General features: G+C 39.4%; 1 protein-coding gene across 1 annotated transcript in view; it reads right to left on the minus strand.

Moving 5' to 3' along the window:
• Window positions 1–262: 262 nt before the first annotated feature.
• Window positions 263–24,625, minus strand: part of ABCC8 (ATP binding cassette subfamily C member 8) — a 130,559-nt gene continuing 106,196 nt past the window's right edge. Inside the window, exons 25-39 of the mRNA XM_084855031.1 lie at window positions 23,954–24,192; window positions 20,869–21,035; window positions 17,195–17,264; window positions 15,046–15,203; window positions 14,645–14,737; window positions 11,005–11,107; window positions 8,779–8,892; window positions 8,052–8,172; window positions 7,733–7,863; window positions 6,501–6,579; window positions 4,913–5,021; window positions 3,504–3,607; window positions 2,612–2,745; window positions 2,389–2,451; window positions 263–558 (exon numbers count right to left, since the gene is read on the minus strand). Of these exons, the coding sequence (XP_084711157.1) occupies window positions 421–558; window positions 2,389–2,451; window positions 2,612–2,745; window positions 3,504–3,607; window positions 4,913–5,021; window positions 6,501–6,579; window positions 7,733–7,863; window positions 8,052–8,172; window positions 8,779–8,892; window positions 11,005–11,107; window positions 14,645–14,737; window positions 15,046–15,203; window positions 17,195–17,264; window positions 20,869–21,035; window positions 23,954–24,192 (1,823 nt within the window). The 3' untranslated portion in view covers window positions 263–420. The remainder of the gene's footprint in view (window positions 559–2,388; window positions 2,452–2,611; window positions 2,746–3,503; window positions 3,608–4,912; window positions 5,022–6,500; window positions 6,580–7,732; window positions 7,864–8,051; window positions 8,173–8,778; window positions 8,893–11,004; window positions 11,108–14,644; window positions 14,738–15,045; window positions 15,204–17,194; window positions 17,265–20,868; window positions 21,036–23,953; window positions 24,193–24,625) is intronic.

Consider the following 24,625-nt stretch of genomic DNA (forward strand, 5'->3'; position numbering starts at 1 on the left):
ATTAGGGATAAGCCAACGATGTCCTAATGTGGGTCTGGTTAACTGTAATTTTAACTCTGAAATCTGATGGGGCCTTTATTTAAATGCCTCATAGTTTAAACTTGATTTTATCATTTTACTTTTTAAAGTTGTTTGATCAATATGATACTTTGGAATAAATCAGGGAGGAATGCAGATTAAAATAAACAATAAAAAACAAACCATAATTACTAACGAGGAAGTCTACTCCTTGAAAAATTAATAGACAAAGGTGATGTATAAATATATCTGAGATAAAACAATTCTTTATTTTTATTTCTTGAGAATGGAGAGACTGAGCCCTGTATTATTAAATAGTCAGTATTTTTATTTACAGGTAGTTTACAGAATTAGAAAATGGATAATAAAATTGCACTTTCAAAAGATTCAGTTTATTTATATCTACTTGTCTGCTTGGACAAAAGAAGCAAACACACTCCCTTCTTGCTCCAGCAGAACCTCTGGTTTATCATATTCCAGAATAACTCCTCTCTTCATTACAATAACCATATCTGCATTGAGAATAGTATGCACCCGGTGCTGTAAAACAAATAGATATGATGAGAATTCTAATTACCAAATACAACATCTAGGAAAGAAGCACTTTTAGTTCATTCATGTTACTATCAAAACACAAATCTGAGAAAAACTATTTCATTCTACTGAAGTTTCTCCACTCGCTGGACTGTAGATTATCACTTCAATCATTGTGATACAGAGAGCAACATCATGACCCCCTAGCAGAGCTTGCTTCTCAGAGCATATCACTCAGATTTTTTAAAAAGATGCACTGGTTTCAAGTTTGTTTTTTAGACACAATTTAAAGCACTGGTTCATACCTATAAAGCCCTAAATGGTATGGGACCAGTATATCTGAAGAACAGACTGCTCCTCCCATATAATCCAGTCTAACCACTGTGTTCAATATCACCCCACCACCCACAAGGCCATGGTTACTCAGAAAGCAAGACAGGGCCTTTTCTACTGTGGCACCCAGGTTCTAGAACTCCCTCCCTAGAGAGGTTCAGTTGGCTCCCTCCTTTTTACACTTTAAGTGAGCTGGTAAGACCTTTTAAAAACAACAACACCTGCCTTGTTTTTAATTTGGTTTGATTGTTTTATTCTGGTCTTGGTTTTTATTATATTTTAACTTTCATTGTGAGCCACACTGAGGGCCTCTTTATGACTGAAAAGTGAACATAAATGATTTTCAGTTGGAGCCAGGAGAGGAAGAGACTTTCCACAAGAGGAAAGGCTCTGCTTGCAGAAGATCCCTCTGGCTGATTTTGGGGGATCCTCCCTCCACAAAATAGGTCACCCCATTCAGCGGGGTCTCCCTGCTGAATGGAGACCCCATAGCTCTACACAGTTCTACAAATGCTCTGTGTAGCATTTTCAGGGGTCTGGAGGGGCTGCTGTGGGAAGGAGGAGATGGGAAATTCCATTTCTGTCAGTGCAGTTGATCTAGTATAAATCTGGATCCAACCTGTTATAAATAAAATTAATTGAAATGTCTCCTACCTTGGCCTGCACTCCTGAATAGACTAAACAGATCTGAGCTTTTGGGTGCTTCTGTCACTTTAAGTGCTGGAACTGCTTCTAAGCCCTGCTTGTGCTCAAAATTGCCAGTCCTTTTGCCCCCTTTCCATGTTGGTGGAAGTTGCTGGGCATCTCATAAGTGCCAAGAAGCCATAGAACACTATGGTTGTGTCCAATCAGTTTGGGGATTTCCCCCCCAGTGAAACAGCAGTTAGTTTGAAGCTTCTCATTCACAAAAATATTGCTGTTCAAGCCTACAATTTCAAAATGTCATCTGCTCATTTGATGAAATACTTCAGAGGTAATGGGAGTTCAGAATTAGTATAAAAATGGTTGAAGTAAACACTTGGGTTCTATACAGTTTCCCAGATAGAGCTCCCAGTTCATGTTAGCTGAGAAACAGAAAAATCACCAGCAAGCCATCTGGGAGCTGCTGCCAGGAAAAGCTTTGTAGAAATTCCCAAGTGAGGATCTCTTCTGAGCAGTCCCCGGGATCACTGCTGACCTGTTCTTTTTGGTTTGCAGTATGCAATTTGCCTGAAATAAGTGAAACATCTTATGCATAGACACATTTGTAACTGAGCCTATTGGAATGTTGAAAAAACATTTTTTGAGATACTGTTGAATTAGAGATACTTTACTAGCAACATTTTTTTTGTTACAGAAAGAGCTTTTTTCTTGAGACTGTGTCAAGAAAATCTGAAATATTTTATATCTATCTTTAATTAGATATTATTTTAGAAGCAAGGGTGAAGAGGCCATGTTAAAAGTTACAATTATGTTACAAATACATAGCATCTCAGTAGCAAAATACAATTAATTTATACTTACTGCAATTGTCACCACAGTACGATCAGCAAATGCAGTCATTACAACCTTCTGAAGAATGTTTTCCTACACAAGCAGGCAACAAATATTTCTGTTAATTAATTCAGAGTCACTTTAATCAATTTAAACACAGGTTATAATTTAGCTAATTAGTAAACAAACCATTTTGCTTTGTTTTTAGGAATATTATGTTATTTGTAAAGAATGCTTGACACACTAAACTCACAGTTGCCATGTCAATAGATGCTGTCGCTTCATCCATGATGAAAATACTTGTCTTCCGTACAAATGCCCTGGCTAAGCAGAACAGCTGTCTTTGCCCTTGGCTGAAATTTTCTCCACCTTCTGTGACTATAGCATCTGGTTAAAATAAAATTAATATTTAGAGATGTGGAGACCTGTGAAAATTCATGGGAGAGTTCTTTGTTATACCCATCCCCCCTCGGTCTGTGTTTCTCTCTTATACACAGTCACAACTCAGACAGTACCTACATTAGGCGATCTCTGCATGCACCGCTCCCTATACAAACACACATGCTCACATACCATTCACATAGTTACACATCACTTTGATTCCCATTCAAAACCACCCCAACCACATTCAGGCACTCCAGGAACTGGTATGAGCTGTGCCTGGGGTGTTTTTCTAGAATGGAATCCCTTCTCTTATTTCAGTATAACATAATTCTCTTAATTATTCATAGTGCTTTCTTCCCAAAATTCCCCAACACACACCTGTGCAGGGGTTTAAAAAAAAAAAAGTGGGGAAAGCATAATTTGGGCAACATCCAATAGAAGTCATGACCATGTCACTGAAATGACTAAGGGCCAAATCAGACTCTAGGGTAAGTCAGACTGGATTTGGACTTCAGTGTGTGCAATAGGGGGCTTTAACCTTTCCCTCCTCTCACTGCAGTTCCAATCTGGATTGGGGGACCCACATATGTAATTTATAGTACCAAATAGTGATCCATTAAAAGAAATGGAAATAACGAGGCAAGAGCTTGGGAAGGGGGCAGGGCCTGGAGAACAGGAAGCTTCCACTGGATCCCAGTTCCCTCCATGATAACACCCACCCCGCCACACACACACACACACACACACACACGAGTTATTACCTAACCCCCCGGGTAAAGCTTTCACCACATGCTTCAGTTGTGCTATTTCTAAAGCTTCCCACAGCATGCTGTCTGTGCATTTATTTTCTGGATCCAAGTTAAATCTGTGAAAAGAAAAATGACCAAACAGTATCAAATCTCTTAGCTTTTTGTCACATGTAGTGAAAAGCAACTTGTAATAACTGCCTTTGTGTTTTTATTTTGCAGTTTAAAATACAGGATCTCAAAGACTGCCAGTCCAGCAAGAGAACTATGCTTTATTTATTAATGTAACTACATATCTAGCACAGACCCAAATAATATAAAAATGCTTGGGACAGGCATGAACAAATGAATACAGATAGCCATTTCATCTATTATAAATAATTCATGCCATGTTCAAGTAAACACAGGAAATAATCAGCCACATATTTTCATTGTAAAATCCAGCCAAATATCATAAAAGGGGCATATCTAGAAACTCTGACATTCTCTTCTGTGTAGCTTCTTTTCAGACAATTGTGTCTTTGGACCCAGGGAGGCTTGTAGACCAAGGCCAAAATAATGCATCAAAGCATTAGGATTTCTTCACACGGAGCTTTTATCCTGCAATTGAGATGGCTCACTCATGGAAGTTTGCAGGCTCCATGATCCTTCAGGGTGTCTCCTGCACTAAATGCCCTTTGTTCCGTTTTTAAATAGATAAAAATGCAGATAATGAGCTATCAAATTACCTCTTTGAGTTCCCTCCGTGAAAAGAGGAAAAGTGGCAAGAAGAAGGGCAAGATCAATAAAATATATGGATGACTCAGATACGGGGAGAAGGAGGGGAGTTGTAGGGATCCTGCATTTAAAACGGAAGCAGAAAGCCCCATTTTAAATGCAGGATTTTAGACTGATGTAGAGATGCCCTTAGTCTGTTCTCTTTTTCTTATGGATAGCATTCCTCTTTACCCACTGAGAGATAATGGAACAGGAAGTCCCAGCAGCAACTAGGAATGATTTTGCAACAACCATCTCTATCCCAATTGCAAGACCTGACATATAGTGCAGACCATAATCATGTATGTGTCTAATTACTTACATCAGGGGTGCAGAATCTCAGGCTTGGCAGCCAAATCTGGCCCTCTGGGGGTCACCAAAAATTCATGCCCCTTTCCCTCATCCACTTACCATTTTTGTGCAGTTTTCTCTGATTCTAAAAGGTTGAAATGCCTCTCCTAATGCTTATTTGCTGGCAGCAAGAGCTTTAAGCTATAATATGCTTGTAGTCTTATAATGTGTTTGTAGTTTTTTGGCCCTGCCCCTTTTGCCTTCAGTCTCACCCACCACTGGAATCCAGTCCCCAAGAGCTTCTCTGAAATGGAATTTGGCCCTTGGGCTGAAAGAGGTTCTGCACCCTTGACTTAGGTGATCATTTTAACACTTACCGTATTGTGCCGCTGAACAAAATAGGATCTTGAAGAATGATTGACAGCCTGGATCTCAGGGTTTGCAAGGGGAGCTTGGCAATGTCTATGCCATCTATAATGATCCTTCCTGTTGTTTTTTAAAAAATGAATGGTGTTTATGCTCTTCATCACAAGGCTACTTTTTACATTACATTACACTGAAGGTAAAACACATTTTATGGGCACACGTCCAGAGAGCAGTACTTCACACAGGATGCCACTGTAGCTACAGCAGTGCACACTACTCCTTACTGCACCTATATAGGTATATAGAGCAGAGAAGTTAGGATCGTTTTTGGGCCCAGTTAAACTTTACTAATTCTTATTGAGATAAATGGTACTAAAACACATGTAACTGGATGCAAGATGCAACCTTAATCTGGAGAGCTGTAGTTAGCCCAGAATAAGCCAGTGCATGAGCCAGCCAAAGTTAAAACACCTTTATATCCCATTGAATTCAATGAGAGAAATAAGCATTTGCGTAACTTTGCCTCATTGAAATCAATGAGACTCAAAAATAGCTGATTTTGGCTAAATTGTACTCCAAGGTCTCTTCCCATCTGCTGAAAATACATATTGCTTGCACATTCACAACCCAACGAGCTAGAAACTAACTTAAAAAAAATGAAAGCTAGGATCCTGATATGGAACTGTGCATCAGATGCTATGGTTTGGATCACAAGGTACTTTGCTGTGAAGAGAAGGAGGCCATCTGTGAACTGCTTTGGCTTGAATCCAGTGGAAGCTTCTGCAAATGGAAAGGGGGGGATGATATCTCCCCCTTTTCCCTGCAGTCCTCTTTTACACTGTTCCAGGGGGTACCCCAAGAGCAGATTTTGGGGGGTTCAGGGAGAAGGCACATGCCATGAATGAATTCCAGCCACAGAACTCTAGATTTAAAAAAATTATCTATCTATCTATCTATCTATCTATCTATCTATCTATCTATCTATCTATCTCTATCTCACACTTTTGTCTTGACCTATACTTGTGCAGAATCTTGCCTCTTACATTTCTTAAAGCCCTGTTCCATAAACTAAAACTCGGTGAGAACATTGAGTGCTGGTTATGATGGAGTGGGATACTGATACTTCTAATGCTTTCAGAAAGCATCTCCAGCAGAAACCGCTTTGCTATTGAAGCTGCTAAATCATGAAAGAAAGGTATTAGAGTTTCATTATGAATTTGGCATATCCTAATTAATACACACTTAAGAACACAAAGATTGCCAGTTAATTCTGTCACTGCTGAAATAAATGGTCATTTTATTACTAACTTCAGTGCGGCTAGCCACATCTACCAGTACAAACATGCTAAAATGTTATTCATCATACAGAAAGCAAAATCTGAAGTCTGGTTTAAAAAGAAAAACACTTGCTCTTTGCTGCTTTATTGGGGAGAGGGCAGCAAATAGCCAAAGTCAAATAATATTTTGTGAGCTTGGGAGATTAATGTGTCAGGAATGAGCAAAGGACAGACGGTCTCCTCATTCGGAATAAAGCTGGAAACAATGCCAATAGAACTAAAACCAAAATGCTCACAGGTACATGCACAGGTACAGCCTTACCTTCAAAGGTGTCAACCATTCTGAAAAAGGCAAGAGAAAAAGATGATTTTCCACTGCCTGTTCGGCCACATATTCCAATCTGCAAAGCAGAAATAAAACATATGTTTATAACAGAAATGGCAGAGAAGATATTAACTTAAAAGTGAGTTAGATTTCCATTGGCATACTTGATTCTGTTTTAAATGATTAAATCATTTATGAGCAACTTGGATTTAGGAGTATTACTAGCATTGCATATCATTCTAGACAGTGTGTTTATGTGTAAGAAGGATCTTCTTCTGCACTAGACAACCACCTAAATGACTCAAGAAATAATCTCATATTAATGGGGGTTGTATCGAACTGTATCTGTCTGCCAGCAGAATGGACAATGGCAGTAAATGGACCCCCCTTTTTGCAGTCTTGCTACACGTTCCAAATCTACCCCACATGGTTGGGGACCCCCCAGAACAGATTTTGAAGGACTTGGGGAGTTCATAGGGGAGGAGAGGAAGGGGAACTCCCATTTCACAAGCAGAAGATGCTTGCATGACACTGGATGTCACCCAGTGCTGGGAATGTGATTAGAGAACACGGAGAATTCAGCAACCAAAGTTAAATGAAACATTAGAATATTTTTCTTTTTGTTGTTTTAAGCCTGAGGTTTTTGACTCTGATAATGTGTGAGGGGAAAAAGGAAGGGAAACATTGGAACGAGGAGCAAAAATATCTTTTTATAAATCAATGTGTATTACTTTGGGTATCAAATATCATAGCATAGGACCAGGAGTGCAACTCTGTGCATGCTTTGTTGTTGTTCAGTCGTTCAGTCGTGTCCGACTCTTCATGACCCCATGGACCATAGCATGCCAGGCCTTTCTGTCCTCCACTCTCTCCCGGAGTGTGCTCAAGTTCATGTTCATTGCATCGGTGATGCTATCTGTGCATGCTTACCTGAGAGTAAATCCCACTGAGCTCAGTGGAGCTTACTTCTGGGTACATATGTTTAGGATTACACTGAAGAGGTGCCAGTATAACGGAAAACATTTTAATAAGCAAGCATTTAAACAATATTGAAAGATAATAGCAAAGATTAACAAAACAATCCTATGCATGTCTACTGAGAAGTAAGTCCCACTGAGTTCAATAGAGCTTACTTCCAGCTAACTATGGATAGGATTGCAGCCTAAAATAGTTTTATCTTGTCTTTTGATAGCTAAAGGTGCCATCTGGAGTTATCATTTCTGTATTACCTTTTGTCCTGGAGAGATGTGGGCATTGACATGTTTTAGCACAGGCTTCAGAGTACTGTCATAGCGGACACTCAGGTTTAGTATTTGAATCTCACCCTGGTCAGGCCAGTTCTGAGGAATCTGTGCTGGAGCTAAATGGAAAGCAATATATACATACAGACATACATATATATATATATATATATATATATATATATATATATATATATATATAAATAGCAACCACTGGTGATAAATAGTCTTTTAAAAGTTCACTTCACTAGGAATTATTAAGCATTTTAACAAGCCTTTTCTGCAGCTTATACCACATCATACTCACAAAGGAGCCCTTCATAATTCTCAGCTTCTGTTTTTATAAGGCCATTGAATCTTTTCACAGCTCCAAGCTGGAGTTCCATATCAGCCAGGTTGCGAACCATCCAGTTTAGGTAGTTAGATACCTAAAATAAATTGCTAAATAAGATATGTGTCTGTAACTGGTATAACATATAGCAAAGATCTCATAAGCACTTATCTAAAGTCAATGGACAATATTCAATAGTGTCATTCTGCAAACTCAAATAGCACTAATGGAGCTCTACTGAATCTATTTATTGTGCAAGTGCTTGCGTATTATGCTTGTGCAAGCAGTTGCATCACCACTTGTACAGACGTGCTTGTACAAACATTACTTTAGTTGGATTTTCCTTTCACATAGTTCAGAACCTAATTTCTGCTGACACAGTCGGATACTGCCCACTGTCTGCTCTCATAAGAAAAGGAGAGTCTCATTATCCAGAAGTCAAAATATCTGAATAGTATTTAAGACACTGTAACGTCTGTCAGTGAGGCTGCAGTAGGTTATCAATAAAATTCTTAGGATTATGCACTTTTATTTCTCCCAGTCCATTTTTATGGTTGCAGTGTTTGGCCACAGCAGCCAGTTTGCTAAACGTGAGACAACTGAATGTTTAGGCCTATCACATGTTGCATATTGTGGGAGACAAATGTGGATTGAATGGCAACTTTAATACCTTGATGGAGCCTCTCCTTTTCAATCTACTTACCATTAGAGCATAGGTGAGTCCTAAGCCTACAAGACCTGAAGACAGTTGACTGTACAGAGAGTTCGTAATTGAAGCAACAGCTGCAATGAGCACCACACATGCCCCAATATATTCCTAAAGAAATAATAATATAAATAATCATAGCATACAAGAAGATATCATTGTTCTTTTTCTCTATTATCTTTTTATCCCACCCTTCCTTCAAGAATCATACATGGTTCTCCCACTACCCATCTTGTCCTCATACCAACCCTGTAAAGTAGGTTAGGCTGAGAGAGAGAGAAATTGGCCCAAGGTCACTCACTGGCTGAATTAGGATTTGAACCAGGGTGTCTTCAGTCCTAGGGCTTCTCCACACAGGGGCTTTTTATCCTGCGATTTTACCTGGGCTTCTGCTTCCAGATTCTCTGTGGGATTAAGATCAGACCTTTACAAATGCTTCCCTCCCCACCCCTTTCCCCCTTTATCTGCAAGTTCTATATGTTTCATTATACAGCCAGTATAATGAAACACTGTTGTTACAGCGCCACTTCCTCTTTACACGGACAAATTCAAACTGGCTCTTTTTATTAGTTTATTATTTCCATTTCAAATTAAGCTGTGGGAATGGTTGGAAACCACGGGAGAGGCGCTGGAGGATGACGACGTTATATAAAGGACCCGCAAACCTCTGTGAGTAACCAATCTCAATCATAGGATAAAAGCCCCATGTGGAGAAGCCCCTACTCTCTAATCGCTACACCACACTGGCACTTACCACATATTTGATAAGGTATCAACAATTCAACTATTTTTAATAAATTCAAACAGACCATTGGAAATTGCTGAAACTGAAAGGTGTTCAAGCTCTCCTGTTGTGTACAGTTAGTGACCTAAAGATTCCCATGCTCTACAACACACATAATTTGTGTTAACAAACCCAATCCCCCAACAGGCCCAAAAGCATCAGATAATCTTCAAGCAGGCTTATTTTCTGGTCAGTTTTTAACATGAAGCAGTCAACAAAGGATCATTTGGCTAGGTCAAGTATTTAGGCAACCACAGTGGAAAAAAGCAGCATCTTGTGGTAAGGATTAATCCCTTTGACCTTGTAGAGTTCTTTAGACACAATGATCTGGGGAAAGCAGTTGATGTTTGCTGGCTAATATAATAAAACTATACTTGGGATGCACTGTAATGTGTGAACAAAGCTTTAAATGGATGATTTGCAAACAGAGGTGCAGCTAGGTAATTTTAGATCCTGGACTGAATGGTTTTATGGGCCTCTGCTTTAGACAGTATTACTTCAATTCTGAAGCACATAACAAACATTTACATTCTTCCTCCCCACCACCCACCCACAATTTTATGCTTTACAACTGCTTCTATACTCATGATACATTAGAGCAAAACAAAAAACAAGAAACAGAAGATAATTTGCTAACCCTGATTTAAAAATAAATAGTCTTAGAGAGACTTAGAGAGAGCTTCGGCTATTGGGCGGTATAGAAATGAAATAAATAAATAAATAAATAAATAAAATAGTCTGAGCATGGGCAGTTTCATATTTTAACCACACTTAGATTATGGTACCATCATGATTTCAAGAATAAAATGGTGTTAGTTTCTGTTGCCCTGATGCTAAACACATTTACTTGGGAATAAGCACAGTTTTATTGTAGAAACAGAACATACATACTTAAAGTAAAAATAATAAATTGAGCACCTGTAACCATGTACATACATGCCTGCCTGCCCCAAGCATAAAATGTTTTTTAAAATAAGAAAATTTAAAGAATGCTCTGGTGACCAGTATCAGCCCTGGTGGCCCCAGCATGCCCATGCCAGCGCTGGCACTATTCTCAGGCCTGTCTGTCACTGTCACCATCACCTGCCTCTCTCTAGGTGGTCATTTGCGGCGGGGGGGGGAGTGAACTTTGGCCCCAAGATCCAGCCCCAGCTGCACCGCTGCTTGCAAAGGCATGAACTAAAGCCTGTTTAGGATTGTCAATTTTTTTCTTTCTTTCTGCAAGGCTGTTACTCCTTTAACAGCTGTGTGAGAAGCAGAAATCCACAAAGTTAAGATTTTCCCTGGGTAGTAGATGTAGAAATAAAAAAAGAGCCTTTCCAACTAATATGGACCCTTACTAGAAAACAATGGGCAATCCTAAATCAGCTAAATAAGAGTAAACACTGTCATGACAGATCATTTCCTGCCATCTATATAGAGTAGGATAATGTACTTGCCATCCGAACTTCCAGCCAGCGATTGGCAGCTGTAAGGAAAAGGGAAGCGATGTTGTTAGAATCCGTATACTCAAGAAGCTTCTGTTTAAACCGGGATTCATACCTTTATAAAAGAAAAATGAAAAATGACGGATGAACACAATGAAGATATTTGCTTTTTCTTAAATATATAAGACACATTACCAGAAAGCACTAATATAATCCATTAAATAAAGACATCCAGATGATAGAGTGACTTCCCATTCAGTAAGAGCAAGTCAGATTTAATAGCCTGCCTTATGCTAAATAAGCACTTTTGAAACGAAATCTTGGACCAACAATGGCTGAGAAAGGGAGCTCATATGAAGAAACGTAGGTAACAATAGACTTTCCATGTATAACCATGGTAGAAATTGGTAGGAGGATTTGGGCAGGTTATTCTGAGAACTATACAGTGAAGACTATGTGTTAAAAATATTAAAGTCAGCCCTATCTTCAAAATATTATATGAGGGTGCAACCTATAGGATTGTGCCTTTAGTTTAAATTCCAGTTCTCTGCTACTGAACATTTACTTAGGCATTACGGTTTACATTTTATGTATAGCTTAGATAAAGTAGAATGTGTTATGTGTTGGGCAAAACAACATACAGAGATGGTGACATATAAAATATATTTGTAATATATGTATAAAAACCTATTTCTGCTTTGGAATCAGATAGATTTCTTTTAATTGCCCATGTTGATCAGACCCAGGACAGCTAATATGAGATCAAGAAATACAAGGATATGCTAACTAGCTCTTTAACTTGGTTCTGCTACTAAGCTAATTTTAGAAACTCAAGATCTGAGTACTTTGCTTAGAGATTAGAAACCAAACTTCAAATGTCACCTAATGCAAGGCAGCTGAAAAGAAGCACCTAAATATAGCTAAGTTGTACGCAGAAGCTTGGTGGTAAATAAAATACACAAACTGGCAAATGTCTGCTTTTGTCTGTGTCAGAGGTTTATCAATTAGTTTGAATTCAGTTTGTCTGCCTAAATTTTGAGCTTGCCCTACCAGGCAGCAATTAATTTCAAGGTGACAGATTGAAATCTACAGAGGATGTTTTAATGAAATGAAAGTATAAGTAAGACAGCATGGGGAATTATTTGTTCCAGCAAAGCTCCATACAGTATTGCATTAATGGCTACAAGGGCATTTTTATGTTCTCCCCAAGTGGAGAAGGTTAGAAATTAAAAAGAAAGGGATTAAAAACATGATGGAAAGGTAGGTTTCATTTGCCTCATGGTGAATGTGAAAAATGCCAATGAACAAGAACAGATGCTAGAAGACTAACAGATATGTGATGATCATAGTAATTAAAACATAAATATAGAACTAATTTTGCTGCTTATATTCTACCCAGGCGGTTCATACAACTGAAAATAGCTAGCAGGCTATGAGGACTCAGTGCCAGTCAAGACAAATATTGTAAGATGCACTTGTGCAAATTGGAACTTTGCAATGGAAACATACTGCTTCCTTTCTAATTTGGCTGTTTCTCATTTTCTGCCTACTTCTGCCATTGCATTAGGGTGCCCATGCTTGAAGTTGAGTTTTGGGAGAAGAGGGGACACACTCCACAACCAGTGCTCTTGCTTCAGTCACTTTGCTCTCCTCTCCCTAAGCTCTACTTTCCAAAACAGCTGTGAAGAAGGGAGTTTGTGCCAGCTGCTGGGGTTCTGACACTAAAACAGTCAGAAGTAGTGGTTCTTAAAAGGAAACTCGTAACTAATTTACCCGTAAAACCATCACAGCTTCTTCAAAAGCAATCTTGCTATTACACGGGTCATAACTGGGCAACAAGTTGATGGGGGGGGGGAGTTCTACCCATGAATCCATTCACTGCTAAAACAGTTGCACTTTAGTGTTTTGCTATGGGACTTGTTGCTTCAGTTTACAATGGAGTAATTTGTGCCATAATATATAACTCCACATAGTGTATTTGGAGCCCAACATATAAAGCCACTAGGTCACTTGTCCAAACATCCCAAAACAACCCCACCCCCAAGAAATTCTCCATGAGTTCTCCTTCTGATGAGATATGGGAACAAGTCTCCTGACACAAGACATGGCAGAAAACATACCTTATTGGGGAAGCACAGAGGGCACTGACAAAGAAATCACTCACTTAGCATTTATTTTATTTATTATATGAGGAGGGTCTGGATAGGGGCGAATGCTCCTTCCTTGTTCTCCTCAGCCTCTCAGTGGCTTTTGATACCGTTGACCACGGTATCCTCCTGGACTGCCTGGAGGGGTTGGGCATTGGAGACACCATATTACGGTGGTTCTGGTCCTTCCTCTCCGGCAGGTACCAGAGGATAGCACTGGGAGAGGAGGTTTCGGACCTGTGGCCGCTCACTTGTGGGGTGCCACAGGGTTCCATCCTCTCCCTGATGCTATTTAACATCTATGTGAAGCCGCTGGGGGCTATTATCAGGAGGTTTGAGGTGCGGTGTCATCAATATGTGGATGACACGCAGCTCTACCTCTCGTTCAAATCTTCACCAAGGTTGGCCGTAGAATTCCTGTCCAAATGTCTGGAGACGGTGAGTGGCTGGATGGGGAGGAACAAGCTGAAGCTGAACCCTGACAAGACTGAGGTACTTTTGGTGGGAGACAAGAGGAGGTTGGGGGATGTTGACCTGGTGTTGAATGGGGTACAGTTACCCTTGAAAGACCAGGTCCGCAGCTTGGGGGTCATCTTAGACTCCCAGCTGTCCATGGAGGCTCAGGTGTCAGCTATGAGCTGGACAGCGCTGTACCAACTCCATCTGATACGGTGGCTGCACCCCTACCTTCCTGACCATCTGCTCCCATCGGTAGTACATGCCCTGGTCTCCTCTCGTTTAGACTACTGTAATGCGCTGTACGTGGGGTTACCCTTGATGATGGTTCAGAAGCTGCAGCTGGTACAGAACACGGCAGCTCGCCTGATTAAAGGCAGCCACTGGCAAGATCACATCACTCCAGTGCTGAAGGAGCTGCACTGGCTACCAGTTGTTTTCTGGGCCAAATTCAAGGTATTGGTTTTAACCTTTAAAACCCTATATGGTTCTGGCACAGCCTATCTCAAGGAGTGCCTCCAGCAACACCAGATAGGCCGCTCAACAAGATCAGCCTCGGATGGCCTTCTATCTGTCCCATCAGCCATGGCAGCCAGGCTGGTGAGGACAAGGGAAAGGGCCTTCTCTGTGGTGGCCCCCACTCTATGGAACTCCCTAGGGAACTCCGCCATGCCCCTCTTTAATGAGCTTCCGCCACGCATTAAAAATGTGGTTGTTCAGGCAGGCATTTGGGGTGGGCTAGGGTAATTTTAGAAATGTGATGTTTTTAATGTTGAACTTTATTGTTTTGAACTGTTTTTATTGTTGTACATCACCCAGAGTGGCTGCTTGACCAGCCAGATGGGCGATTAATAAATTTAATACATAAATAAAATAAAAGATAATAAATAAAATAAAAGATAATAAATAAAATAAAAGATAATAAATTGTGATTATCTGTATTTATTAAACTCTTAGGACAGAAATGGAGACAAGCTGATTATTTAGCACATAACTAGAAAACGCCTTGAAGTGTTGGAAAATCAGTGCAAAAATAAAAATAAAAATACCTGAATGCTCGTATAGTTGTTAGACCTTCCACAGTCTCTGAGAAGTGAGAAAGTAATGGGAGCTGGGTGCTGTCATCCAACTGTTGCAGATCCCTGAAAACAAACATTAGTTGTTCTGTTCTGTTTGTTTTAAAAACAGTCAACTCTCCCCCCGCTACAAGTTTGAAATACTTGTACAGTATTTTGGAGGTGAAAATAAATGGAGTATCTACCACAATAAAACAAATTACATATAAGCCTAAAATGCTGCCCTTTCTAAAGAGTAAAAAATAAGACAAGTGCTTCCAGGAAAAGCAAGAGAATATTCATTAGCTCAAAGATGGGCTCATCATTGTGACATCTACATACCTATACAAACAAACTAGATTTCCTACATTGTAATGTACTTGGGAAATGCTTACCTTGATGCTACTCTAAAGTATTTCTGGATGAAATAGCATATGACACCAAGAGGAATTAGAGCTATGAGAAACACAGGCGTAACATATGAAATCACAGCAAGAGCGGATAAACAGAGCAACGTCGAACGGCTCAAGCACTCCAGGGTGGCAGGAATGTGCTAATCAAGTAAACACACACAATAAAACAATGATAAGTATTAAGTGTAATACACGTAAATAAAGACTAAAATTAAATCAGTTTGGTGCTTTCCTCCTTCTTGCACAATTAAATCATATACTGTTTTTAATATTAAATTTTCAACCTTGCAACAAATTCAGTTGTGGATTCTGGTGGGATTTTGTATATATGGCTTCATTGCTCAAGCAGAATCCAGTCTGTATATCTGTGAACTGAATGAAGTTTTAAACAATTAAGATGAACCTATGCAGAATTGGCTTTAGTGCAGCTAATTCTGCATAGGATTGGGTTGTAAGAACTTCACCAATGGGCAGAGCAATCCCAGTAATCAAGGATGGCCATCCAAGAGGGGTTAGGATTGGATGGGAGTCACCCTCCACTAGGCTTGGACAAGGCTCATGCCTCAGAGGCCCCAGTTATGCCTGCAGAAAGCTCCAGGTGTATGAATTTACTGCTGGTAGTATTCTCACCAGTGGCAAGGAACTGTAGGCTCTGAAGCAGGCCATGCCTGGGGCAGGACAAAGGTGGTCTTCGATCCACTGGATCCAAGACCTCATCTTTGGCCAGATAGGTCCCAGGATCACCCCTATGCTCTGGCGGAAAAAAAGTAAGTCCATCCCATCCCATCCCATCCCCACTGCTTGCCCTGGCTGGTGCAAGTCAGCAGAGATTTGGAGGATCCACAAATCCCATTAGGATTGCTTTGTAAAGCACTTACAGCCAAATCCTAAACATGTTTACTTAGAAGTAAGACTCATTGTGCTTAGTGTGATTTACTTAGGAGTAAACAAGATCAGAATTAGGCTGTCAATGTTAAACAAACTCAGTATCCAGTGGAAACCCCAGAAGGCTCAGCTCCAATTGATTGTCATTCTTTAAAAAAAAAAAAAAAGAATGAACCATTAATTATAGCAATTGCTAACTTCAGAATTCCTGGCTTGCAAAAAGGAAAGGTTGTTATCAAAATCTTTTATTTTTGAATTTTCTCCCAAGAAAAATATTGCGGAGCTCTTCCTACAATGGTTCTTTTGAGCAAATGATCCCACTCATGGGAACAAGTACAATTACTTCAGGGAGAGTCCAAGCTAGAGAAAGTTAAATATGATCATATATATGTTGCGCTTTGAACTAGTTTTGTAGGTGGGTAATGGTATTTAGTGTGATAGAGTCATACACAGGAACAGTTTCTGCAGGAAGTTAAGGCATAGCTCAATGTGAAACAAGTAAGCAACGTATTGGCTGGATTCAGATGTAACACGAACTCATGGTTTGTTTAGCTAAATCATGGTTTGTCTTAATATCTGAGCCCAAGCCTGCCCACTAACTATGGTTGGTTTGGGGAAAACAAACAACAAACCACAGATGGAATTTGGTTTGCAAATCACAGTTTGTGCTAACTGCGGTTTGCTGTTATGTCTGAATTCACAGACTTTTGACAAATCACAGTCAGAGCCATTGTTCCACCTCAAGAGGCTGCTGTAACTGGAGTAAACCTATGAAAATGAGACTGAGTCCTGATCAAATGGAAAACAAAAGCAGAGAAGCAGCTCAAACCCATGGTTTGCCTATTGTATATCTGGAAGCTCAAACTATGGTGTGGATTTTTCATTGGGTTAGCACAAACCATGGTTTTGCATTACATCTGAACCCAGGCATTGTCAAACTAACAATAGAAATGGGCCAGAATGAAGTCAGCCACAGTGTTAATCAAGGGTAAAACCCTTGGATGCAGCTGTCAGGCCCCATTTTCTTTTTATTCCAAAGAGAAAAAATTTAAGATTTCCTCATGAGAATCTAACCATATCAATGTTCTGACAGTATTTCAATGAACTATATAAAATACTATCATACTATTTCATACAAGCATGATTCATACTGTCCAATAATATAGCTTGGATCAAGATTAATGTTTGTACTGAAAATGACTGAGGAAATCAGAATTCACTTTCAGTGAAAATGTTTATAATGTACCTGGTCAATAGTGTTACAATCAGCTGAAAATCTGTTCAAGATACTTCCCAGTGGAGTTGTTTCAAAAAACCTGTAATAGTCAATAAAGACCATCAAGTTTGATATTGAAAGAAGTTTTAAAACTGACATGCCTATTTCACTTATTCCTAGACTATGCACTATACAAAATCCATACAACTGTTATTTTACAACACAGACTTTGCTTCATTTCTAATTACAGAATTATGCTATTCTAAAATATATAATTGTATTTTAGAACTTTGAATTACTCCTGCAGATTTCTCTTTCATTCCTTGTGCAAACTGGATAATATAATTAAACGAGCAAAATGTTTCCTATTCAGTAGACAGAAAGAACAGCAGAAAACTAGCAAAATATTTGGAGATCAAATGAAGAGCACAATGAAACTTAGCATAATACTGATTTTTCATTATGTGAAGGAACAGAACTGTCTCCTATCTATCTGTCTGTCTGTCTGTCTATCTATCTATCTATCTATCTATCTATCTATCTATCTTACACGTTTTGGATGTTATACAGTTAATTTCCCTTCTGTGTCTACTCAGCCAAAAGCTAAAAGGTTCAGGCCCTGGTGCCAGTACATCTACAAAAACAGAGGAGCTAAATGGAGTGGGCTGGTGGTTGAACAGATAGTCAGCAAAATAAGGAGCTTGAAAAATGGTTTTGTTTACATTGTGTCACCAAAGGTCTGTACTTTTGCAAGAAGTCATTTTGGTTTTGCAAAACTATGTGCAAAGAGCTCTGCAAAAGGAATTTAGGATAAAGGTAAGACCTTCTGATTGGTCAGAATTACAAGAGCACAGGCTAGCTTTGACATATAAAAAGTAGCCAAAAATAGATTTTCAGAAGGCTGAAACAGTAAAGAAGATTGAAAGAAATGAAGAAAAAGGATCAATAAAGAAAGCTGCTTGGAAAAGCTGAGAACTCTGACAGTAAGATATTGCTGGGAAAAACTGGAAAATAGGGACATAGTCTAATTAGGTTTAGCCAGATGCATTTACCCTGGTTATTTTCTTACCCTTTTGCTCTTATGGTTTTGTTTGTGAGTATGTGTGTGGTAACATATCAGATGTTAAAAACGTTTTCTTAATAATACTTCTCCAGTACACTTTTAAGATTTTGTTGTGGTCTCCTTGTTGGGTTACCCATCCCATGCTTAAAAGCCAAACCCCACACTACCTAAAGTGTGGGGTTTAGGTAGTGTTTACAAGAGACCTAGAGGGTTTTAAGGCCGTTTAGTGGAGGCAGCTGGGGAAAATAAAGAATTCCACCTGGTGACAGTGGAAACTGGAAAGTTCATTGGAAGGGAAGGGCAAACAGGAGTGGGGCACTCTGTTTGGTTGGTCTCCCTTCCATATATGGATCAAGGTGTAGCTGGTCCCAAGACACATTCAATGGCAATTAATTATGGTTCTAATATTCAAGTTCAGAAAAAAAACACATGGCATTGCCCTCTAAGGACTGGGACGCTTCAGATTGCAGGGAGAAAATCCCATCCCATCAAACTTCATACATTGAAAAAGATAATGTGTCAAGGAGAAGACATTCTAGCCTAGAATACTCCCTGACATGCTAGCTTTCCTCAGACAGGGAGTTTCTGATGTGGGAAGACATTCAAATATCTAGTCTCCTACTTTAAGATCTATAAGGACTATACCACATGCTTCTTCTGAACATATTTAACAAGTCTTTGAAATGTGCATGAACTGTTTTACTTCTTTATGACATTTTAATAGAACCATAGTTATTTATTTATTTATTTATTTCATTTCTATAGTGCCCAATAGCCGAAGCTCTCTGGGCGGTTCACATGTGGAAAAGGGAGCATTGAATATAGAAATCCACTTTTAATGCCATGGTCTGACAAGTCAGTTACTTCCTTATTAAGCATAGCAAGGAACATATAGCAATAAATGTATTAAACAAGGAGTAATTTCTGTCCTCATCATTATTTACATTAAGTTCCCTTCCATCTCTCTCTTGTATTTCTGTAGTAGAAATCAAAATTCTAATCAGGCCTCTAGTGACTTCTTTGCAACTCTCTGATGAAACTATACTATTCCCTCAAGAAGACCTATAAAAAGCCACTGTGTTCCATGAGGATTATAAAGATGAATTTGATGGGAAATTAGTAATTGTTTTGCTAATTATTGTTTTCACATTATTGTTTTCTTCTGTTACTATTAAGCACGATAGTAGTTACCCTTTCATTATCAAAATTTATTAAGACTTGGAAAGAAAGGAAATATTCTTCATCCATTATCCAAAGAATGAATATATCCTTAAAATAATTGTGTATAATAAATGAAAACGTAAAGCCTATCTGTTCAATAAAAGCCCCCTTTTTATATGGTGTCTGTAATGTATAGAGTCTCATTAATTTAGAACCATTTCTCAAGAAACTCATAGTAACCAACCAGCCATGGTTAGCATTTTACTGAGCTGAGAGTCAGCCAGGAAAAAGAAAGTTAATTTCAAAAGTAAAGATCTAAAGGAACAGCACATCACAGTGTCCACTGGGGGACTATTGTGAGGGCAATGTTTGTGGGAGGAGGAAATGTTTGGACTTAGATCTGGACTTAAATACTGGACTTAGATCTAGGATTAGGGTGGGAGAAGTATAGCTGGGCATACTTCATTGGGTCAGCATCTCTTGTAATGCACCTGCTCCTCTTTGCTTGTAACATGTAATATGGAATGCATGGGTTGATCAGTGTGAGAAGGAGGGAAGATGGTGAATGAACAGTCCTTTTGGACAAGAGGCTGGACTAGATGGCATTTTGGCTCCTTCAAGCTCTATAATTTTGTGATTCTATGATAGGAGAGTAATGAGTTTGTATGGTGAGGTAAGGTGGAGTTGGGTTGAGATTAGGGATGTTGGAGAAATCCACAGCAGATTCAGATGAGTCTGGATTTCTATGAATCTGACCTGTGGTTTCTTCAGTGGACTGGCGTATTCCAGGTCATGTGGATTCTGCGGACTTGCAGACTGTTTTTTCACTTGGGGGGATTAGCACTAATTTGCATGGAATAGTAATTAGCACATGCATAACTGTGCTAATGCAATTACGCTAATTAGTTAATGTGTATTAGCACTAATATGAAGTAGTGTAAGTAGAATGACGTTCTGGTAAAAAAAAATCTGATTCCATCAATGACAGAACAAAAGAGGCCTGACAATCAGTGAAACACAGACGGAACAGATTTAGTGAAATCCATATATCCCTAGTTGAGATGGTGACAGAATTCTCCTGAGTGAGAGTTAGGAACTGGACTAGGCTGAGGGAAGGCACATTGGGTTGGGTGGCAAGTACTGACCCTTGGGATTATGAATTAAGTCTGGCTCGTTGGATTAAGTGGGAAAGAAGGTAGTAGATGGGAATGGCATGTTAGATTAGGTCTTTCATGCCTTTCTGTGTACTCCCCATATTCTTGTTTGTTTTAAAATGTTGGAAAAGGAAACTGTGTATACTTTCATAATCCAATTGTATGTTTGAGGTCCTTTGGACAGAATGCATTAAAAATTAAATAAAACAAGTAACTAAACAATAAGTAATCATTTAGGGTAGAATTGCATATAAAAGGCTAACTTCCAATTACATGTAACTCTATTATCATAGCATTCTCTTTTCTTATTGCATACAGTACAATACCTCATGGGGGCCAAGATAATTTTATTCAGCAGAAAACAATGTAGTTTCTTGGCAACTTTTAAACCAGTCCACTCTACTGCTATCGATGTTACAAGACATAATATAATCCCAAGGCAGCAGAGAATGCTGAATATCCTTGAATAGGGTGAATGATTAAATCTGCATTCCTAAACAAGGGGAAAAAAGATGACTCTGAAGCAAAAACGCTCAGTACTTTAGAATGATTCAAAATTACAGAATTAATGACCCTAGGATATTTTTTACCTATATACATATTCATAGTACAAAATTTCCCCTTCTCTTGATATTTTTGGAGATAAAGGATTCAGCATTTACAGTTCAGATTTGGTAAGACTCAGACATTTCACTTGACAATGCTGGGAATTAATAATTACAAATATGCTGTAACCACTGTTGCAAAACAGACAACTATTTCAATTATGTATATCTAAATCGTTACCTATTCTGAGTCAATGTGGGGCAGGGCAGACAAAGAATTTAACTAATTTTTTTTAAAAATGAATTGTTTATAAGCACCAACTGCCTGAAATTATTCCATCTGGATTTTAATTAATGCCAGCTTCACATCCGACCCACGGGAATAATTAATCCCTCCTTAAAACAGTAAGTTAATTTTGCTGATGTTCTTTGAATCAATTATGTCTTTCCTTTTACCACAGACAAAGTTTCCATGACATTGCCGTTTACATAAGATATAATTCTAGAGATGGGTTGTCACAGCTATGCATAGTAGCTTCAGTTGAAAATAATGGATGTGCAGAGAAATGACCTCTTTTAGAAAATATAATAGTAATGGTTGCTTCATGTGTTAGCTTTTCTGAAATGAAGATGAATCTCCATGATGGGAAAAGAAATGTGTATTAATGATGTGTATCAATGATGTGGAGAAGGGGAACTCACATCATGATGGTGTTCATGCTATGTGGCAGTTTCAATAGATGTTATAGAGAAGTGGGAAAACAAATGTGGAAGTAGCACTTTTGGTGTCAGCCCTGTATCATCCATAATGACCTGGTTCGCATGTTGCATGCCTGGCACATGCAGGATGCGATTTCCATAATCACCGCCTGGGCGCAGCTTGTCATGTCTTCCGAACCCGGGCAGCATGGCTTGTTGGAGGGGGAAACAACCCTCCAACAACCCAACAGCCCATAAATTATGCCGGGTTGTTTCTCCCTCCAACAAGCCATGCCTCGGTGGTGATTATGGAAATCATGCCCCACATATGCCTGGCACACATTGCAATTTAAAAAAGGGCTTATTTTGATTATGCAAACTGGCCCAATGTCTCATTCTTCCCTCAGCATATCAACACTCTGTAAAACACTTTTGCCCCCCTCTTCACATTATTTTCCAATGGACATTAATATTTGTGTTGAAAAAAATAAAGCGTCAAGCAACCTTAAAGCTTCCATTGCCTTATAGAAGGAGCTAGACTGGAGATTTAACTAGGTATATTGTTCATCTCATGTAATTTAACAGAAGAGGAACATGAAATGAAGATATTGATGTCAGCATCTTCCACCATTTATAGATTTATAAATAAATCCTAAGCACAAATACTCAGAAGTAAGACCCATTCAATTCAATAGGATTACTCCCTAGTAAGAGTGTTTAAGACTGCAGCTGTACTCAAATTACAGTGTGGCTGGAATCCTTAATTTTTGTGACATCCTCCTTAGCTACTGTTTTTAGAAGGTAAGGGTGTGTGTGTGCGCGCGCATGCGTGTGTGTGCGCGCGCATGCGTGTGTGTGCGTGTGTGTGTGTGAGAGAGAGATTTGGCTAAAACTGGGAAGAATCAAGGTGCGGAGCTTGTGGATTTTATTAAGGGTCCTCCTACATTTCCCCCACATAATTCAAATTCTAGATTGCAGCTTTAGCGGATAAGCAAAGAGCTGTCTAAGGAAGTCTCCATCCTGTCTGTTATTAAACATAATTTTAAGCCATTTCTAGCTAGATTGTTACTGCTCAGAAACAAAAACACAGCAATAATATCCACTGAGACTATTTTAAGACCTCATTTCTGCAGCCATTATTATTAAAAAAGCAAAAATCTGCATAGAAAATATGATCCTGTTCAGATGTCACACTAAGCCATGATGGTTAGGAGTTTTGAGCTAACCATGGAGGCTTAGCGTGATGTCTTAACAGGGGTCAGACCCAACCATGGTGATTTATTAACCATGCACAAACCATGCTCACTAACCACCTGCTGTAAGATGGTTAGTGGTGCTAACCATGGCTTAGTGTGATGTCTGATCATGCCCCATGGTTAATGTAGCACTTCCATAGAGCTCTGCGGCAAGAGTGGCCAAAAATAGCCATTACAGGAGCAGTGTTGCTGACAGCCATTGGCAGCCATTTTCTTTCTGCTTTCTGCTTCCCTTACAGAAACAAACAAAAAATAAATTAAAATGGTGGAAAATTGTGCAAAAATCACCATATTGCTAAAATGTGCACACGCACATTTGTACAAAATAGCTATATATCGCATTTGCCCATATGTGCACATGCACAAAATCGCTATTTAGTGATATATGGGGATAATGCATGGTTTAGTAATATACAACAATTTTGCAAAAATGCATATATGCACAGGTGTGCATTTTAGTGATATGGCGATTTTGCACAATTTTCCACAGTTTTTATTTTTTGCTTATTTCTGTGACAGAATCAGAAAGAAAGAAGAAAATGGCCACTAGCAGTCATCGGCAGCCCCACTTCTGCAATGCCTGTTTGAGTCCTGAGGCTGTTGGGATGCATGACATAGCAAATGGAGGACTGCAGGAGGGAGGGTGGCTAGAAAGTGGTTAGGCTAACCATACTGTGGACCACGGTTAGCTGCACATGTGGGAGGGGATCTTGCAGTGGTTTGTGCTAACCACCCTGCAGCATGGTTAGCCTAACCACCCTGCCCCAATGTGCGTCTGAACAGGGTCAGTGTGAATTCTGTAAAGCCTATATCCTACTAGAAAATTAGAAATATGTTACTTTGCAACTAGAGATCAATGTTAGGAGAAAATTCCTTGCCAAAAAACTCCCAGTAGCTTAGAAACACCATACCTCACTAAGAGAGCAGTTCTTTTCCACCTTGGATGAAATGGCATCAGATGTCCAGTGGGCTAACCAATAGTCAATGGATACCATAACTGAATGTTTTAGAAGCTGCGAAAGAACTAGCAAAGGCAAGAGGAGGAATCCTGCAGAGCTAAGGTACTTCCCACATGCTCGCCAAGGCATCTTTGCTCTTTGATGAAAGACAGAAGACAGGTTGTCATCATCATCACTTTCTGGTATTTCATCTGCAAATCAACAAGAAAATGGTTATTGGACTGTAAAATCATACCTCCATTTATTAAAAGTCTCTCTTTTCTCCTTCCTTGATATCTTTATGTAATGTTAGCTGGGCTTTAAATATTATATGGAACACAGAACAAGTATCCCTTCCCCATAGGGTGACAGTATGGCTCACTGAGTTCAATGGGACATACTAGCAACTGAGGGCACAATCCTATGGTTACTAGACAGCAGCTAGATGGCCACAGGATCTGTCGGTTTCCAGGAACCGACTTCGGAGCCCGTGCTCCAAGGTTGGCTCCTGGAGAACTGCTTCCCCGTCCCCTCCCTCACTGCCTTGTAGGTGGCACGTAATCATCCCTGGGCTCCGGGCTCGTAAGAGCAGCATGGGGGTGTTCCCGGGTGCGGGGAGAGAAGAAGTGCCAGTATGATGCTTCT

This window comes from Heloderma suspectum, chromosome 1 (assembly GCF_057233095.1).
Source record: "Heloderma suspectum isolate Gila_16-S chromosome 1, 16-S_ref, whole genome shotgun sequence".
Classification (NCBI taxonomy): Eukaryota; Metazoa; Chordata; class Lepidosauria; order Squamata; family Helodermatidae; genus Heloderma; species Heloderma suspectum.